Here is a 17324-nt window from a genome sequence, read left to right as displayed (position 1 = left end):
TCATAGAACTTCTATCCAGAACTTTCATTCAAAAGTTCCGCTTCGCTTCTGATCAAACTCGCCTCAAATCTTTAGAAGCCAGTGAAAAGCAGCCGCTTTCTCTTCGATCATTCAATCTGGTCCAAATATCCAAGAGTTCGACTCGATCTTTGATATGTCTCGGAGATTAAAATGACGCAGCATAAATAATTTGTATAAAAAATATTTATATTTAATATTTTAAGGAATATTGTTTAAATTTAAGTTTATGCGTTTAATGTCATCTGCAAATCCTTTTTTTTACTTAACCCTCTAGTACGTTTCGGCTTATAATTTTGGTTCATCGCACATAATCATTAATCACGGGTTGATTTTTAAAGTGGAACACATTCATTAACGCCCCCGTCAGCGGCAACTAGAAACGCAAGCCGTGTTCTTCCTTTAGCCATTGTTTCTAACAATGAATAAGGGAGCACAATGACACGAGGGGCTCATCTGGCGAAAGCGTGACCCTCGACTATTTAAACCACGCTTTTTGCATACGTTCAGGGTCACTTGTGACCAAATAAATTGGACAAAGTTGAATAAAAAATATAATTGAAAAATCTTTAACAATGCTTCCGGTTTTTTTTTGGTATCATCGCGATAATGTTTTTCTTTTTTTGTTGACTTGCAGTCTTCAAAAGTTCTATTCTATTGTCTTGTCGTTTTAATATTCGAAAATGGAACGCGCTTATCCAGCCGGAAGTAACATGGCGACTTTATCGTTGAGACTTCTTCCTCTCTCTCTTGCTTTGGGAAAGAGGGCTGCCAGATTGAAAATCTGTCCACCCTTCGTATAGATTACCGAGGCGGGGAGGCGAAATTACAGCAGTAAACATATGCCGTCTTCCCATTGTTGCGTTCGAATGAAGTTCAGATGAAAAATGCCCACCCTTTTTATGCAGGCGAACTTTCATTCAAAAGTTTGCGATTTGGGCGTTGATCAACCGTGGTTCCAATATAATATTTTTAGATCTGTACTTTAAATTGTTGAACACTTTTTGGTGTCACAATAACATGAAAACTATATATTCTTATATTTTTATAATGAACCAAATTCTTAATAGATAATTTAGTTTCCAGAGTCGATTTTTGGAAACAATTATCTTAACGTCACACTATTTTTGTTTCATGTTTTTTGAAGATCTTCGATAATAATATGCCAAAAATTATTAAGCAATCTACTTTCAATCATTCCCTTCCAACATAATTTAGCACATGCTGCAACAATCATTTATTGGAACCTCACACTTGAGATTTGCATCAGGAACTATTAATAAATCAATCAAAAACCATATTCAGTTGATGGAAAAATTCGTATATCCGTTCTGTCTGCGTAAGGGCGTAAACCCAAACTTGTCATCTCTCTCAATTATGAATAATGATGAAATGGATAGCTCTTGAACTGACTGTGTTAACGCAAACAGGGTATAGGAGCTTTGTGTTATGATTCGCTGTGTTCTCGTAAAAACATTTCTTCAAATTACTGAAAGGTACTGTGGACAATCCTTTTATTCTTGAAAAGACATATTTTAATGTCGATATCGGCGAGGATATGCGCACTTGCCAACTCTCCTATGGCAGTAGTCATCCATCTTTTTAATACGCTGGCATTGTACGTTAATCTGTACAACATCAGCTATGATTCATTTAATATTTTTTTGTATTTTTATTTTATTTTAATATTGTTATGATGTATGTTTTTTACTTCATTTTATTGTTCTTGACTATTGTGATGGAAGTAATGCAATGTTTTAAAAAGCACAGTTTTATTTAATATAATCATTGCGATTCTGTTTGATATTTTTTTCTCAGTTTGGTTAATTCGTGTAAATTATAGTAATCAGATAAATTATAGTTTCGCTAGTAGAAATATATATCTACTGGTGAAAATGTATTCTAATAAGATTTTACTGAAATGACATATTTAAAAAAAAAATTGGTATAGATTTGATCCTGTTTTTTTTAGATTTTATTTTAGGAATAAGCACATGAAACTGACTATTTATTCATTAAATCTAGTTTTTTCGTTACTTCTTTCCTTTTTCCTTAGGCATTTGATCTGAATTTTCAGATCGAATACCTAAATTTACTGATACTAATTTATATTCGTTGCATATTTTCTCTCGTGTCTAATATTTTCTAAACGTTTAAAAAGCAATAAAGTCAATAATAATTTGCAAGTAAATTTTATCACAAACGAAGCCGCGTCAAAAAAGTACAACTTGTCTCTTTTCATAATAATGTTTATTGTGAAAGTACTACTTAGAAAGTGGGTGCTTTTGAAGGCAATGTTCCGCCCCTTTTATTTATTGTATAATATTATGTATAAAAAAGGGCTAAAGGATTTTTTCCAGTTGGGCCCCTGGAATTTGTCCTCTCTCCTCACCCGCTCAGCAGGCCTGCGTATAGGAATATATACATATAAAAAAGCTGATACTGTGAACTCTTAGTTTTAGTTATAAAGCTTTGCGGCTTGAAAAAATAGTACTTGGTCATTTTATAGTACACATATAAAAAGCAGTTTTTGGTAGCATATTATAACTTATTTACGTATGCAATTTAAGTGGTATTTGTAAAAGTTATTTTCTGCACCATTTTGCGTGTAATCTGTAATGAGTTACATTTCCTAGGCGGGAGTGTTGCCACGCGCAACCATTTCCGTTTCCTGTTGTAGACGCCGGAAGCTGCGTCGAGATAAGGGACACGCCGAAACGAAAAAGCGGGAGTGGATACATATTTATACGCAATATATAGAGTTAGGGATTTGCAGGGAGGATTTTTGTGTCCAATTCTACAATATATACGAGGAATATTCGGAAAGTAAAGATGCATTTTAAGCTCTGAAAGCTTTGCGATAACTTTATTATTTTTTTTACAAAGTATTGAAACAATTTCTTGATTCTCGTGCTTCCTCTCCATTCCGGCACTCAATTTGTAATAAAAATATAGTACCGAAATATTATTCTCAATCAGTTTTTAAAAATATTAATTAATGTTTTGAAATTTTATATTTAATTATTGCCTATTTTATTTTAATATACTCAATAGTAATTGAGTAAATATTATAGGAAATCTCTATTCATTCATATACTTTCTCCCCCTTTTTATATGAAAAATCAAATTAGCATTGCGGCTTCGTTGATTGCTCTATTCTTGAGTTGTTAGTATAGATTTATAGCCACAATTGAGTCGTACAAATCAAATTTATCATACGTGATCCAAAAGTATTAAAATCACTCACCATCGTACTTCAGCTGCCCAGTTTTTGCCGACAATTGGTAATTTCCAGAGGAACTGCCTGCTCCGAAAGACGACATCCTGTCGGCCTAAAATAAAAAATATACATATTTTAATTTAATTAAAAAAAACTAAGTTTTATGAATGTAAATATAAATAATAAAAATCAAGCGCTGATTAAATAAGTGAAAGCATAATGATAATAATATTTTTAATTTACATGCATCGAGATACGTACCTTCAGCGACGAGGGCAAAAACATTTTACTACGACGTCACAATTTTATTATGACGTCACGAGATCAGTCTCGATGTTGGTCTACTGAAAATTGAAATAGATATTTTTTGCCAGTCAAAAATATATAAATCAATTGTTTAGATTTGACCCGGTCGCTTCGTGTTCGTATCTCATATCAGTAGCGCAGTAATAAATAAATATATTATAATAATATAAATAATATGGTCTACGTCTACTCATATAGAAAAATCGAAAAAGTGTAAAAAAACAATGAAGGAACCAACCAGTTGTAAATTATCAGCGAAATTTTTACAGTAATTCACAAATATATCCCAACTGAATTTTGCCGACATTATTCTCAATTTTAATTTAAGTCGAGTATGTTTTCATGTGCGGTCGACTGTACGCGGCGTGATGGCAATGGCGGATGATGAGCGTGGAATTTAATTTATATATAAAATAATTAGATATACGAATATAAATCACTATTTTTTATTAAATCATAAAATGACGACTAAGCGTATGAATGGTGTGTGTGTATTTTTTTTATAAAATAAATATAATACCTTTTATTTATGATTTAGCCTTGCGAGCAAATTATAAACTTCTTCAGGATGTTTATTTATTTATTATTTTTAAAGTAACATAAATAAATAAATAAATATATATCTGTAACAAAAATAAATAAAAATGCAGTTAGAGGTGTATTTATAGATTTTATAATTCGGAAAATTTGTAGTATAAAATAATTTTAATAAAACAAAGACTTCAGTTGTAATTTTTAAAAATATGTAGATTTCAAATAAAATGTTTCAAAAAAGCTGAAAAATAAATTTTAAGCTGATATTTTGGTAAAAATTGAGCGTTTTTGTTGAATTTAGGCTGTTTTTGTGTTTAGAAACTGAAAATAATAAGTTTAATAAAATGTATATTTAGTGATCGAACACAGTAGCGTACCAGGCCGCTCTTCGCGAGGAACTGCTGCTCCCGGGTAGCTCCAGAGGGCGTTTCGAAGGTTAAATCCTCCCTACCCTGGGAGAAGCGCGCGCCGCCACTGGACTATACGATCCCGGTAATATAGATTGTTGTGTGCTATATAATATGTGTATGTGTGTATAATTTATTTATGCTATAGACAGCTGTGGCCTATTTGGCGAATATTACATGTCGGGAAAAGCGTTTTTAGTTTGTTCGATAGTCCAGAAATGGCGAAATGAGAATATTACTTTGTGGCGATGTAATAAAATAATGATTCGTAAAGGAAATAAGATGCGAAATTTAGTCATATAGTCTCGGCTCCATTTTTAGGTACTTTAAGTATTAATAATTCCAAAAATCTCTCCGTATCTTTGGCTGCACAAAATACTTCTTCGGTTCGTCCATATGCGTATATTTCGCAACCAAGACATCTTCGTCCGATACAATTTTTATTTTCAATTTGCAAGAAGCTCATATTTCAGATCTTGAATCATGTGTCTGAGGTACTCCATCTTCCTCCATTTGATGGTTGAAAAGAGTTCTTGATCGCGTCCTATCATGAATAGAATTCGGTCATTGGAGACTCCATAATTCAAGGAACTTTCCGCAAAAACCTTATTCTTGTCTGCTCGTTGATGGTAAGGGAATAAATGTCGATCACGACTAGTCATAGCTTATTTTTCTAGGGAAGTATATTTATTGGGAAATTTCGTGAATATGTTTTCGTTGTTCAGATTTTTCAAAACTTCTGCTGGTCCGGTTGACTTTTTTTTTAGTTTTTTATGGCATATTCTATCTAATATGTGTTCAAGTTGCTTCTAATTTGTTATGGCTTCTCTATGGTCCCTAAATAATGATTTTATATACTTGATCCATCCGTTTTTTTAATTTTCTACGATCATTCGTTACTTCTAATATTTCTTCCATCATCCATTGTTGGTTTTTAAATGGCTTCTTAATCTCGAGGAACTTCTTTCGCCACTTGAATCACTGTCGTTCTGATATTTTCCCATTTCGAAACAATCTGTCTGTATAACCATTGATTATTTTCCTGTTATAATAAAAAACTGCAGCATTAAAAACCCGATTAAAAACACCAGAAAAGATCGCAAAAGATCTTATTCAAAAAACTACTCCGTATAATTAATAAAATGATTCTATTTGAGTTTATTTGACACCAGATTACACACCAGCTCATTTGAGTTACTGGTTTAAAATATAAAATACCGGTATGGCTGTTTTGGATACCGATAAGGCTTTTGACACTGTTTAATACATAAACCCTAAAATCTGTAGCCTTGCTTTTGACATAACATTCAAATTCACAGTCACAATCAGAGAGGAAAACTCCATAGGAGTCCTGCAAGGCAGCATTTTTAACCCTCGTCTTTTCCCTTATTTATTATTTTACAAGGTTCTGATACAGCAGACAATTTGTGCTACATATTGATGACTTAGAGAATAATACGTGATCATTGAGCAGAAAAGTCTGGAAAGATGTTTGTGGCAATTGTGATTTTTTAATCAAAATAAATACTAAATTGTTTTTTGTAGATCCTCTAATCAGTGGCGTAGCTATGGTGGGGCGGAGGAGGCGAGCCGCCCCGGGCGGCACTTGCTTGGGGGCGGCATATTCGCGATGGGATCGTCTAGTATCGTCTGGTTCTTAACCGTGAATGCACTAAAACATATATAAATCCACGAATAACAAGAGCTTAATAATAACCAATTTATTATTTTAAGAAATGCTGATTTTATGATTCTGCAAAAATTGTATAGGGGGTGGCAATTTTAAGGATCGCCCTGGGTGGCACATGCCTTAGATACGGCACTGCCTCTAATCAAACTGATTCAAATAACTCTTTATATAAACTCCAGTTTAAATTGAAAAAAAAACAATCTTTTTGGCAATTAGAAGAGGTCTCAGTAGAAAAAAAATAAAATCGTGCTATATAAACCACTACTGATAAATAGAGCTTCTATCAGTCCAGCATAAGTGCTTAACAATTACCATTAATGCTCATCCTAAAACTAGCCTCCGTAAAAGATTTTAGTTACGTATAAACCTGTAACTTTTATAGAAATATCAAGAAATAAAGAAAGAATCAATAACTGTCATACTAATTTTGCCAAATACTGTATATATAATATACAAACATAAGATACCTAAACCAGTTCTAGACGGCCCCGGGCGGCACTTGCTTGGGGGCGGCATTTTCGCGATGAAAGGACCGTTCGTGTAGTGTGTTTCTGAATGCGGTAAAAATATGAGCTAAGTTAAGTATTTGAAAACAATAAGCAATGACACGGCCGGCTTTAAAATGTCGTCTGTGACGTTCCTTGCACTAGATGTTCCACATTGTTTGTTTGATTCGAGCCCGTGCTGAAATAATGAAATGCCTGATAACCATTAACATATGTATATACATACATTATGCATATTATTTGTGAATGGGGGGGGGGGGGGGCAGAGGGTCGTTCTACGTCTTAATCCTTTGCTCAAACCACTGCCATTACCAGTACTTAGGCCCTACGAGTCCAACCCAATGGGTGGCATCCAGCTTTTAAGGGCTGGATGAGCGGGAGCCACCCCCCGTAGTACTACGTTATTTTTGCAAGAGTTTCATTAGTGTTTCTCTCGAGTGTTTGTGGGAAACGTTCTCCTGACACCTGCGTACTATGCTTAGCTATTTGCCCTCGCCTTAGCTTTGCTTGCTCATGTAGTTCCGTTTTTCATCCTTGGAAGTCGCTTTCGCGCTTCCTCCGATCCAGTTCGGTCCCCGAACCTTAATGGCCGGGCCCTTTTAGCCTGCTGGTTGGAATTTACAGTGCTTCGCTCGTCATTGGTAGTCCAAAGGACGCTACCTCGGTTGGGTGTTCACGAGTTGACTTCCCCTTTGAGACCTGGGGTTTTTCAGGCCCCAAAGAGGTCCCTCACTCTCCCACACTTTTATCGGCGTGCTTCAGCGTGTGGTCGGTCTGGCGCCGGAGGGGGGGGGGGGCAAAAGGCCTGCTCAGGAGGCATATTGAAGACATGTATTAAGTACAGATTTTGTATTAAATAATTGTATGAGGTATAGCTAAGTATCGCCACAGAATAGCTACGCCATTGACCTAAACTAAAGTGACTAGACCTCCTCCTTTGAGGAGAATTACCCTGCTCAAATTTTTTTGTCACTATTTTTCTTTCTTGAAAAAAAAATTCAATGACCTTTTTTTAGCTCCCTCGAAACATTTTTTCGGGACGGCGTTTTTATTTGTAGTGTCCTCTTTTTATATCTTAAAAATCTGGTCATCCTACTTAAACACATCTTAGGAGACGATCTGTGCCTAAGATCTTTGCTCCGTAAAATCATATGAAAATTTTAACGAAATCATCTCAAAAGTAACCTCAAATAAGCTTAGCCAATTTATTCATGGTAACTGACGAAATAGCTTTTTTGTCACTATTTGACAAGGAAGTTGATCAAGAAACAAAAGTGGCAAATAAAATAAATTTAGAGGGTATGCCTATTGGATTTCGAGAAAAATATTTTTAATCTGTATAAGGGACATCCTAATCTATTGAACATACATACATCTCTAAGAAATATATCAACTGGTTTACTTCAAGGTTGTGTGATGGGACCAGTTCTTTGCATGTTCATGCGATATGGTGGAACCACAATGGCTACTATTGCGAACAAAGCATCTATCCTTTCAATTAGGTAAACGATAGAAGAATCTATCAATAAATTACAGAGAAAGGACTGCAAGTGGATCAAAATCAAATTGAATGAAAATATTATAAATTGATCAATAAAAATCGATTTTTTACTTATAACAATTACGCATACCTAATTCTATTATGGCTAATCATGTCTACGCAAAATTGTGATTTATTAATAGGTATTACATATTTTTATATAATATAGTTTGAGAACCTTTGACTTTAAATTGCCCTTTGTGTTTTAACCGACATGTACACACACTACAGGTGAACCAAAAGTGTATGGCTTAAGCTTAGTTTCGAGACAATACTAAATCGGCCGGCTTTATTTTCAGCCATCACGTGACATTTTACGTCTGGCCCATCCAAATACCGTAAATTCGAGGCTGACGTCAATATGAATGTGCCACCAAGGGGATGAGGGTGTTTGTAAGGACGTCCTAGCGCATGCGCTTTGGCATGGAAGCAAATCAGAAAGGGCGAATTGATTTGTTGGGTTACGTAATGGCGGTTTTCTCGGGTCATTGATATTTGGTACTCACTGATTATGTTTTAATTGATGCACAACTGACCAACGGCAACGAGATCGATACACTGATGAAATGTCAATATTAAGTATTACAATATTTAAACTGTAAATTGCAATATAATTAGTAGTTTGTCATGGGAAATTTTTATATTCAAGGAAAAACAACTTATTGTTCTATCATGCTATTCTGAAAAATCCTCATCTTTTATTAATATTGTTTAGTTTTTTTGATTAGTTTCCTTTTACTCAATGCAATTAAAGAGTGGGATTTTTGTAATGAGAAACGAGATGGCTTAATTCGTATAAAATTGTACTGCTAATAAAAACCCGTAAATTGTTTTTCCGTTGTAACGCAGTAGGTCTGTTATAAGAATAATAATAAAACTATTTAATTAGCAAAATAGTTATGTACTATTTGTATTTATTAAATTACTACTTAAATAATCAATGTCACATACCATTAAAACAATTAAAATTTAATATGAGAGAAGCATTAATCATTCAATCCTTGTCACATTGAGTGCTTATGACTTATTTATTAGCATGACGAGAGTAATGCATTTTGTTCAATACAAAATGAACGATATTTTTTGTTGTATTATTTTAATTTGTGAGTGCATATAATTGTTATTTAAATCAGAATTTACTTTTTTCATACTTTTGTGTAAACAAAAACGGAACACTGTACAATACTTCTAAAATCTTAATTTCTTAAAATCATAGATTGATAGAAGTTATCGAAACGAGATTTTCCGTTGATTTAATTTATTAAAAATAATTTGAGAACATTACGCCTAAGAAATAAGTAATTTTTTGATTGTTCTCGACTCACACCGTGCAAAATAACTCAAAATTAACAAAAAATCCTTTGTTAAAATACAATTGCTTACCAAATTTATTTTTATCCTTAAAAAAGCTTTTTTATAGTCTCTAGTTATATTCAGATATCAATAAATGATTAAATTTATGAATATGTTAGATTTTATTTATTTTATTTTATTTTTATTTTATTACTTTATTTAGCTTAATAGCTAATCTTTACATCTAACAAATTTAGTAAACATATATAAAAATATATAAAAAATACATAACAGAAAGAAAAAATAAAAATATACAATAATAAAGACTTAATATTACAATTTATTTCTATATGTACGAAGGTGTTTTTTTATTCCATTTATGAAACCCGTTATATTTTTGCTGTTTCGGATTTCTCTTGGAAGACTATTATATAAATCAAAACCTCCGTACATAATTCCCCTAGCCGTACTCGTTTTCTTATACTTAATTATCTTTAAATTTTCTCTATTTCTAGTATTATATTTATGTACATCTTTATTTCTTATTAAATACTTATTAAAATATTCTGGTAACATATTATTTTCTAACTTATATATAAATACTAAAACATTCATACTCAATATTTCTTGAACATTCAACCATTCTAATCTATCAATCATACTTTTACAATTAGTTAATCTATTTTTATTTAAGATTACTCTCATTGCCCTATTTTGTAATTTTTGCAACATTTGTTTGTCTAATTTATTTAACATATTTAATAGTGTTGCACAATAATTAAAATGGGGCAATATTATACTATTGTAAATTATTTTTTTTGTATTTATACTTAATATATTTCTTAATCTAGATAATAAACCTATTTTTCTACTATTTTTTTTAATATGTAATTACAATGTTCTTTAAAATTTAATTTCGTATCAACAATTACTCCTAAATATTTTATATTATCCACTATTTCTATACTAGAGATATGAATAAAATATGCACTTTCCTGTTATCATAGATACTTTTTTTTAATATTATTTTTGGATCAGATAATAAAATGAATCATATTTCAGTTAGTTCAGGGCAAAAAAACGTAACCAACCTAAATTAAATAAATAATAAAAAATGCCCTTTGATAACAGGAAAGTAGTATAAAATAACTGTAAAATTACGTCCAAAATACAAACTAAGCCGACTCATCTCTCAGGGAAATAAATGGAAGAAGAACTACAGATAGACGTCGCATCTCGCATATTGCTCCATAGTCTGCACTTCAATATTACACTAAATTTAAAAAATATGATAGCTATTATTACCGATATTAATACGGACTTGAAATATGAGAGTAATGGTCAAAGTATTTTCAAACCGAATTTTGGTTAATAAAAGGGCGCAAAAACAATTCTTCTCAGAAGTCAAAAATTCACGTCAAAGGCAATAAAATCGTGTCGGCACGCTCGGTAACGAGCGTTCCCACTGCGACAGCATTATATTGCGTTTCCTATTGGTCAAAATTTGGTTTAGATGCACTTTATGTGATTCTCACTATTGTAAATCGTAATATTGTTATAAAAAGTCAAATAAATATGAATACTAGATAACCGAACGTGTCCACTGCGACGGCGACGGCACGATTTTACTGCTTTTGACGTAGATTTTTGACTACTGAGAAGAGATAATTATTTTTTTGCGCTCTTCTATTGATCAAAATTTGGTTCAGGTGTGCTTCATTTGATTCTCACTTATTGTAAATATATTAATATTGTAATAAAAAAATATTAAAATGAACGCTAGATAACCGACCACTTTTGACATCATTGAGGAGAGGCAGGTGGAGATATTCCCCCTTAAATTTGACCAGAAAAATGCATGTCATTTAATGAAATACTATGAATCTTAATGAAATCAAAATATTTAAAAAAGGCAAATTTTGCATCTCCCTTGAAAAAGTTGAAATGACGTTTCTAACATATGATGTTGTACTACATACCCTTATAAGTATATTAATTATTGATAAAATTGTAGATCTTACTTAAAACTTTTATAAAACACGTATGTAGTTCATTTCCGTACAATTTGTTACACATTTCTACACATTCCATAAAAAAATGATGAAAAATGGATTTCAGATGTCACAATGCTAATATTATTAATGAAATAAAATAAAAAGGTTTTAATATGCTTTAGTTCTAGATAATAAAAACGTGCACAAGTTAAATTTAAAATCCTTAAAAAAAAATATTGGGAACGAATAAATTTAAAGTCATATTGGGAATAAATAAATTTAAGTGAACTTGTACACCTTACTTTTATTGTGATCAAGTGGCTTGATCATGAGAAGATTTGTTTGTTATAATATTTTTAAAATAAACACTATTACGTATCAATGACTATATTCTAAAATTGGAGTTGCGTATCTTGTAAAATTCTATCGAACCCTTGCAATCTTATCTCGGCACTATTGAAAGAGAATTTCGGCTTCCGTCTATATTCAGACGCATTAAGGGCTTTATTGCCAAAGGCTTTCTTTGGCGCCGGAATTGATTCGATAGGCAAGACGCCTACCGGAATTTCACAAAGGGTTGAATTATGAATTTGGCAAGGATAGGGGAAGCAGAGCGCTTGCGCGTCGTCCTTTGCCCTATTTCCAAAACAAGGTGCACCAGGGCTACCCACGCGAGGCCTGACCCAGATCGCTCCCATTCTGGCAACTGTGCAAAATGCTCGTTTTGCTGTCCCACGCACTATGGGTCCGACCTCTGGCATTTTAGTCAAATGTAGACGGTGTTACGTAAGGCAAAACGGGGATGGTTATTTAATCGGGTTTCGAAATGTCATAGATGTGGTTATGACCCAAGCGTCATGGGATAGGTCCTGCATATCAATTTACATGAACGAAAATCAAATATGCACAGTCGAGAATATCCAGCGACTAATGAAGTGGTCAATTAACAAGCTTTGAAGTGAAATATTATCATTTACATTTTATGACTGATTTAGTAAAAACTATGACTAAAGATAAAAATAGGTTTAGTATTTATCGTGAAAGGTTGTCCAAAAGTTTGATATCATATTTGATATTGCGAATAAACATTAAACAGATTTTAATTTAAAAAAGTTGATCATATTCTTTTTCATTGCTTATGAATTTCAGAACGAAGATTTCATTTAAGATGCTGTAATATTTACGGATTATAGACGTTAACGTAAGAAAAAAATCAATACAATGCCGACAAACATGGAGTTTTATTTCGTAAAACTTTTTTTAATACTGCTGCCAAAAAAAAATTTTTGCCAACACATCTCAAAGTAATATAATCATATATTTGTACTTTTGTGAGTTTAGTTTTTGGACTGTAAATATTTTATTTTTTAAGCAAAAAAATAATACTACAGTCCTGCGGACCTAAAATGCCCCGCATTATTTTTTATGCTTACATTAATATTTAGGACACAACCATGTGTGTTATGTTTATGGGCTAGTTTTAAAAAAATTATGTAGTTTGGCGTAATACACTTTCATTTTTACTGCAAAATTTGACAATATAAAGATTATAACTCTAAGACACTGAAAGTTATAATTTATTTGTGTCATACTTGATTACTTCTCGTTTTTATATAAAAAATACTATTGATCTGATTACATAAAAAATACAACCAAGGTAAGTGCTAATTAAAATAAGTATTTAAAATAATTTATTTTGCCGTGCATATGTTGTTCGCTTTGACAATTCATGTCAAAAACCAGCTAAGTATGTCATAATGTATGGAATGGCACCCCGACAAAGTCTCGCAAAAAATTAAATGAAGACGTTTATTCCTATGTATTGTATTTTATATCTAATAAAATAAAACATATTCATTATAATAACAAAAAAAAATTTTTGAAGAAAATAAAACATACGCATAACATAAAAAATTAAGAATTATTTAAAACAAAAATTAATTCGAAAAAATTAAAAGATACTCAATAGTCAGTTTTAATATCAATATTGCGCGCCACCCTTCTTAAATTTTCTAATTTACTTTTATCACTGTATAAAGACTAAGGTTTGCAGTCTGTCGTTAATTTAATATATAATATTTACACTTTGAAACACTTAAATGAATTGCTCGAATATTTTATGTACTGAAGGATAAACAATATTTAGAGTTTGCTGAAATAAACGGTGCCACGGTAAGCAGTCCGTAAATAACTACCACAAACATGGAATAGTTTGTGATAGTACCAAGTAATCGCAAATATGCCAATATTTGTAACATAATTTTGGTAGTATATTTGTCGTAAGTATGTAAATATCAATCGATGAGCGGCCCAGAAAATTTAATAAGCCTATAAAAAATGTTTTTTTTTCATTTAATTTATTTAGTTTTGTTCCGCCCGGCATTTTCGGCGCGGGTTTGTCTGCGCGGTTGTTCCGTGCGGATTTGTCTTGCGCGGCTTTGTCGGGACACCGTGTGGAAATAGCTGGTGAAGCACCAGAAAGAAATCGAAGCAGGTGAGTAGTTTTAGAGTTGTGTTAACAACCAGAAGGGAAAAATGTTGTCAACATTTTGACGTCTTTTGAACTTACTCAAATATTTCCTATTAATAAAATATTATGATTGACATTATACGTAAAAATAAAACTATATTTCTCAGAGTAAAAAGCAAACTAGTTTATACATCGGCATTAGAATTTACCAAGAATGCTACTCTAGATATTTCTAAAAAAATAAATGCGTTGTTCTTCAGAACATAAAACTAGAGAACAAACAAAAAAGAACTTGGGAGCAAATTTTCACGAATTACATACAGTACTAGAAAAAAAGCAAATAGATGACTAAAACTGTATTCCTTAATATATTAAATTTATCTTTTAGTATTTATAAATGTATCTATATTATATTCATAAGTGTTACTCCAGAATGGAATTTTAAAAAACATTATTGAAGGCTTTTTATATATATATATTTTTTCTTGAAACAAATTTATAGCGAAACACCGAGAAGAAACCAAATCAAGACATAGAGACAAATTCATAAATATATAAATATTATTCTTTAAGCCTGCGTTAAAAATATTTAACATAAAAAATATTAAACATATTTTTTAATTAAATTGCTTATTAATTTACATTTCAATATACATTATTTTCATTCATAGTAAATTTAGGTTAATAAAAGCTTATTCGAATTTAGGTAATTACAAGATAATGTGTACTGAGAAATATTAAAATGATTTTTTTTCTCAAGATGATGCTGAAACAAATTACAGTGAAACGTTAAGAAGAAAACACAAAATCAACGCAGTTAGAATTATAACTAATAATATTTAAATCTGCTTTAAAAATAAACATATATATAAACAACCAATTTTTTAGCAACAATATAATTAAAAATGCAAAAAACGCTCAAACAGTTTTAGTGCAGATTAATTGTAAGACCGAATTTCTAAAAATCGTGTTCTTTTATATACGAAAGCAATTTCTTTAAATTAAATTTATTCGAGAATGTGTACCAAAGTAATTTTCCAGAGTAGTCATTCTGGTGTTTTAATATTTTAACTTAATATCTTAACTCAATAATTTTCGAGAAATTTTGATATAAAGTAGACCCCCCGATAACTTTTTGTTAAATTGGGGACGTGCTATTTGGGCACCTGTTACTAAAGGTAGGATATCTCATCACACGCATCTGATTCGTATGTACGTATTGCAAAAAAATGTATGAGCATTTTCTAGTCCCCCAACTACACGCACCCAAATAGCACGTTTCCAATTTACCGTGTTATTGGGGGTCTACTGTTTATAAAATTATATAATATATGGTATGTGATTATATTAATTCAAAATGATATTGTAGATATTCTAATATTATTGATGAACAAAGAGCTGGATGATCGTCAAAGAGAACGAACTTTTATAGAATGTTGATTTTTTTATAGTGGACCCAAATAATCGAAGGACCAGATTGATTCGATTTACTTCAATTGATTAGAGTATCGAATTACGAAGGAATTTCGGGCTCTCATATTAATAATTGAATCGTAGAAAAAATTGTCAATAGCAGCTTTTTCCACTTTACATTTTTCATATTTCGATTAAGATGAAGATAAAATATCTTTTTGGGTTATTGAAAAACAGTTCGCCAACTCTGTGGAAAGTCCAGTTTATCAATTTTTGCGCAAAGTGGTTTCTTCTTATCTGATTATTAACGAAGTTCTTAGATTACCAAAGCAAAAAGAAGATCGATTAGAGTAGCTAAGAAAATCAAAAAAAAATTGTCATTTAAATAAATATTTCCGACCTCTTTAATTTTTATAAGCATTTGGTACGGACCCGTCTTTTCTTATGCAGCGGTAAAAAATAACGCAACGGTTGTAGGCTCTTTAATTTTTTTGAGAAATCATCATATTTTGCGGGAAATAGAAATTCTTGATCTAACATTTTTCTCAAGAAGTTTTTTAAGGAGAAACGCTACAATGAAACGTCGAGATTACGACACGTAATAAAATAAAATTATGTAATATTACATTTTTTATGTATGTACATATTCCTAATCTATATTATAACTATATTTAATATCCAAGTTTTGTTTCTAGTTATATCGTATTCTTCAACACTAATTTTTCGATTTATTTCATTTGCGAATTGAATTTCCCATTTTTTCCATTGCGATATAAAACAAATTTTCAAGCCAGTTTGAATCAAGCTTGTGACTGTTATTGTTACTAATTTATTGTCATTGTGAAGGCAAGGAGAATTCAGATTTTGAGCTGCTAATATTTTGGGAATAAGTACATATTTGCATCAGTACACATCAGTACACACTAAATACAATATTTGATATCTTTACAAAAAATCGCGTTACCTTGCAAGATTTAAGTTCCTAACTCTAAAGATTAGTTAGCGCTGTGGTAATGAATCTACTTGGTTTCATGGAACTGGTTAATTTTTATTTGTATGATATATCTTTATGAAAAATAATTAATTAAAAAATATAGTTAAATGAAAATTACGTTTACTTGGAAATATCAACACTGCCATTTAAATAATAATTTCAGTTCACAAATGAGGTAAATTGCTATATATTTTAATGTAAACTTTAATGTCTTCCAGACTACAAGGTATGTTTTTTTTATCTCAAACAAGAAATCTATGATGTTAAATATTATATGATAATATTAAATACTAGTGCACCAAAAATTGGATAATTTGTTATTTTTGCACTTTTTTTTAGAATGTCCTAATTTTAGACAATTTCATACAGATTTATGAATAAATATACGGTGACTTTTGCGTCTCCTTTATAATCGTTCATTTCACTACACAATTTATATGCGAAGTTGAATAAGGCTTCTACCGTAAACAATAGGGGTAATTATAATGAACGTGAGTAAAATGAAAATGCGAACATACAAACACACCCATAAACTCATAAACCGTGCGGGGGCGGTTCTTCGAGCACAAGGGCGGAGCTACCCCCACCCCGGATGACCTAAATGGGAGCGCCAGCCGGAAAATTGATTTTCCCCTTGCGACCGGGAGGGTCCACTCTGCTGGAAAAATCACGAAACCCTTATAATCGTCCATTTAGGACGTCCATCATGCCTTGCCTCTGGTTATTACGTCCCACACGACAAACGATGCCATATTGGGAAAACTTTTAAACGGAAAATTTTTGGTTCAAATAGATTTTAATAACTGTAATTACTTGCGATTAATTTATACGCCTTGTTTGTTTGTAACTAAGTTGAGATTATTGGGTTTGAGCAACTCTTTGTTTGATCTGAAATATTTGTAAAATTTGATCATGTAGTTTACGATAAAACCACTGCAA

General features: G+C 31.7%; 1 protein-coding gene across 4 annotated transcripts in view; it reads right to left on the bottom strand.

Annotated features, from left to right (window-relative positions):
- Gad1 (glutamate decarboxylase) overlaps positions 1–4466 on the bottom strand; it is a 30034-nt gene extending 25568 nt beyond the window's left edge. The window contains exons 1-4 of one of the 4 annotated variants that reach the window (XM_088183245.1): positions 4444–4462; positions 4065–4167; positions 3783–3898; positions 3266–3350 (exon numbers count right to left, since the gene is read on the bottom strand). In XM_088183245.1, the coding sequence (XP_088039371.1) occupies positions 3266–3350; positions 3783–3851 (154 nt within the window). In that variant the 5' untranslated portion in view covers positions 3852–3898; positions 4065–4167; positions 4444–4462. Of the gene's footprint in view, positions 1–3265; positions 3351–3499; positions 3583–3782; positions 3899–4064; positions 4168–4443 lie in introns of those variants that run through there. The other 3 variants (XM_088183246.1, XM_088183249.1, XM_088183247.1) reach the window with 3 other exon arrangements.
- Positions 4467–17324: the final 12858 nt, after the last annotated feature.

Source organism: Plectrocnemia conspersa, unplaced genomic scaffold (genome assembly GCF_051122295.1).
Source record: "Plectrocnemia conspersa isolate PC_06_02 unplaced genomic scaffold, ASM5112229v1 ptg000003l, whole genome shotgun sequence".
Classification (NCBI taxonomy): Eukaryota; Metazoa; Arthropoda; class Insecta; order Trichoptera; family Polycentropodidae; genus Plectrocnemia; species Plectrocnemia conspersa.
This window is presented reverse-complemented; position numbering and strand designations above follow the sequence as displayed.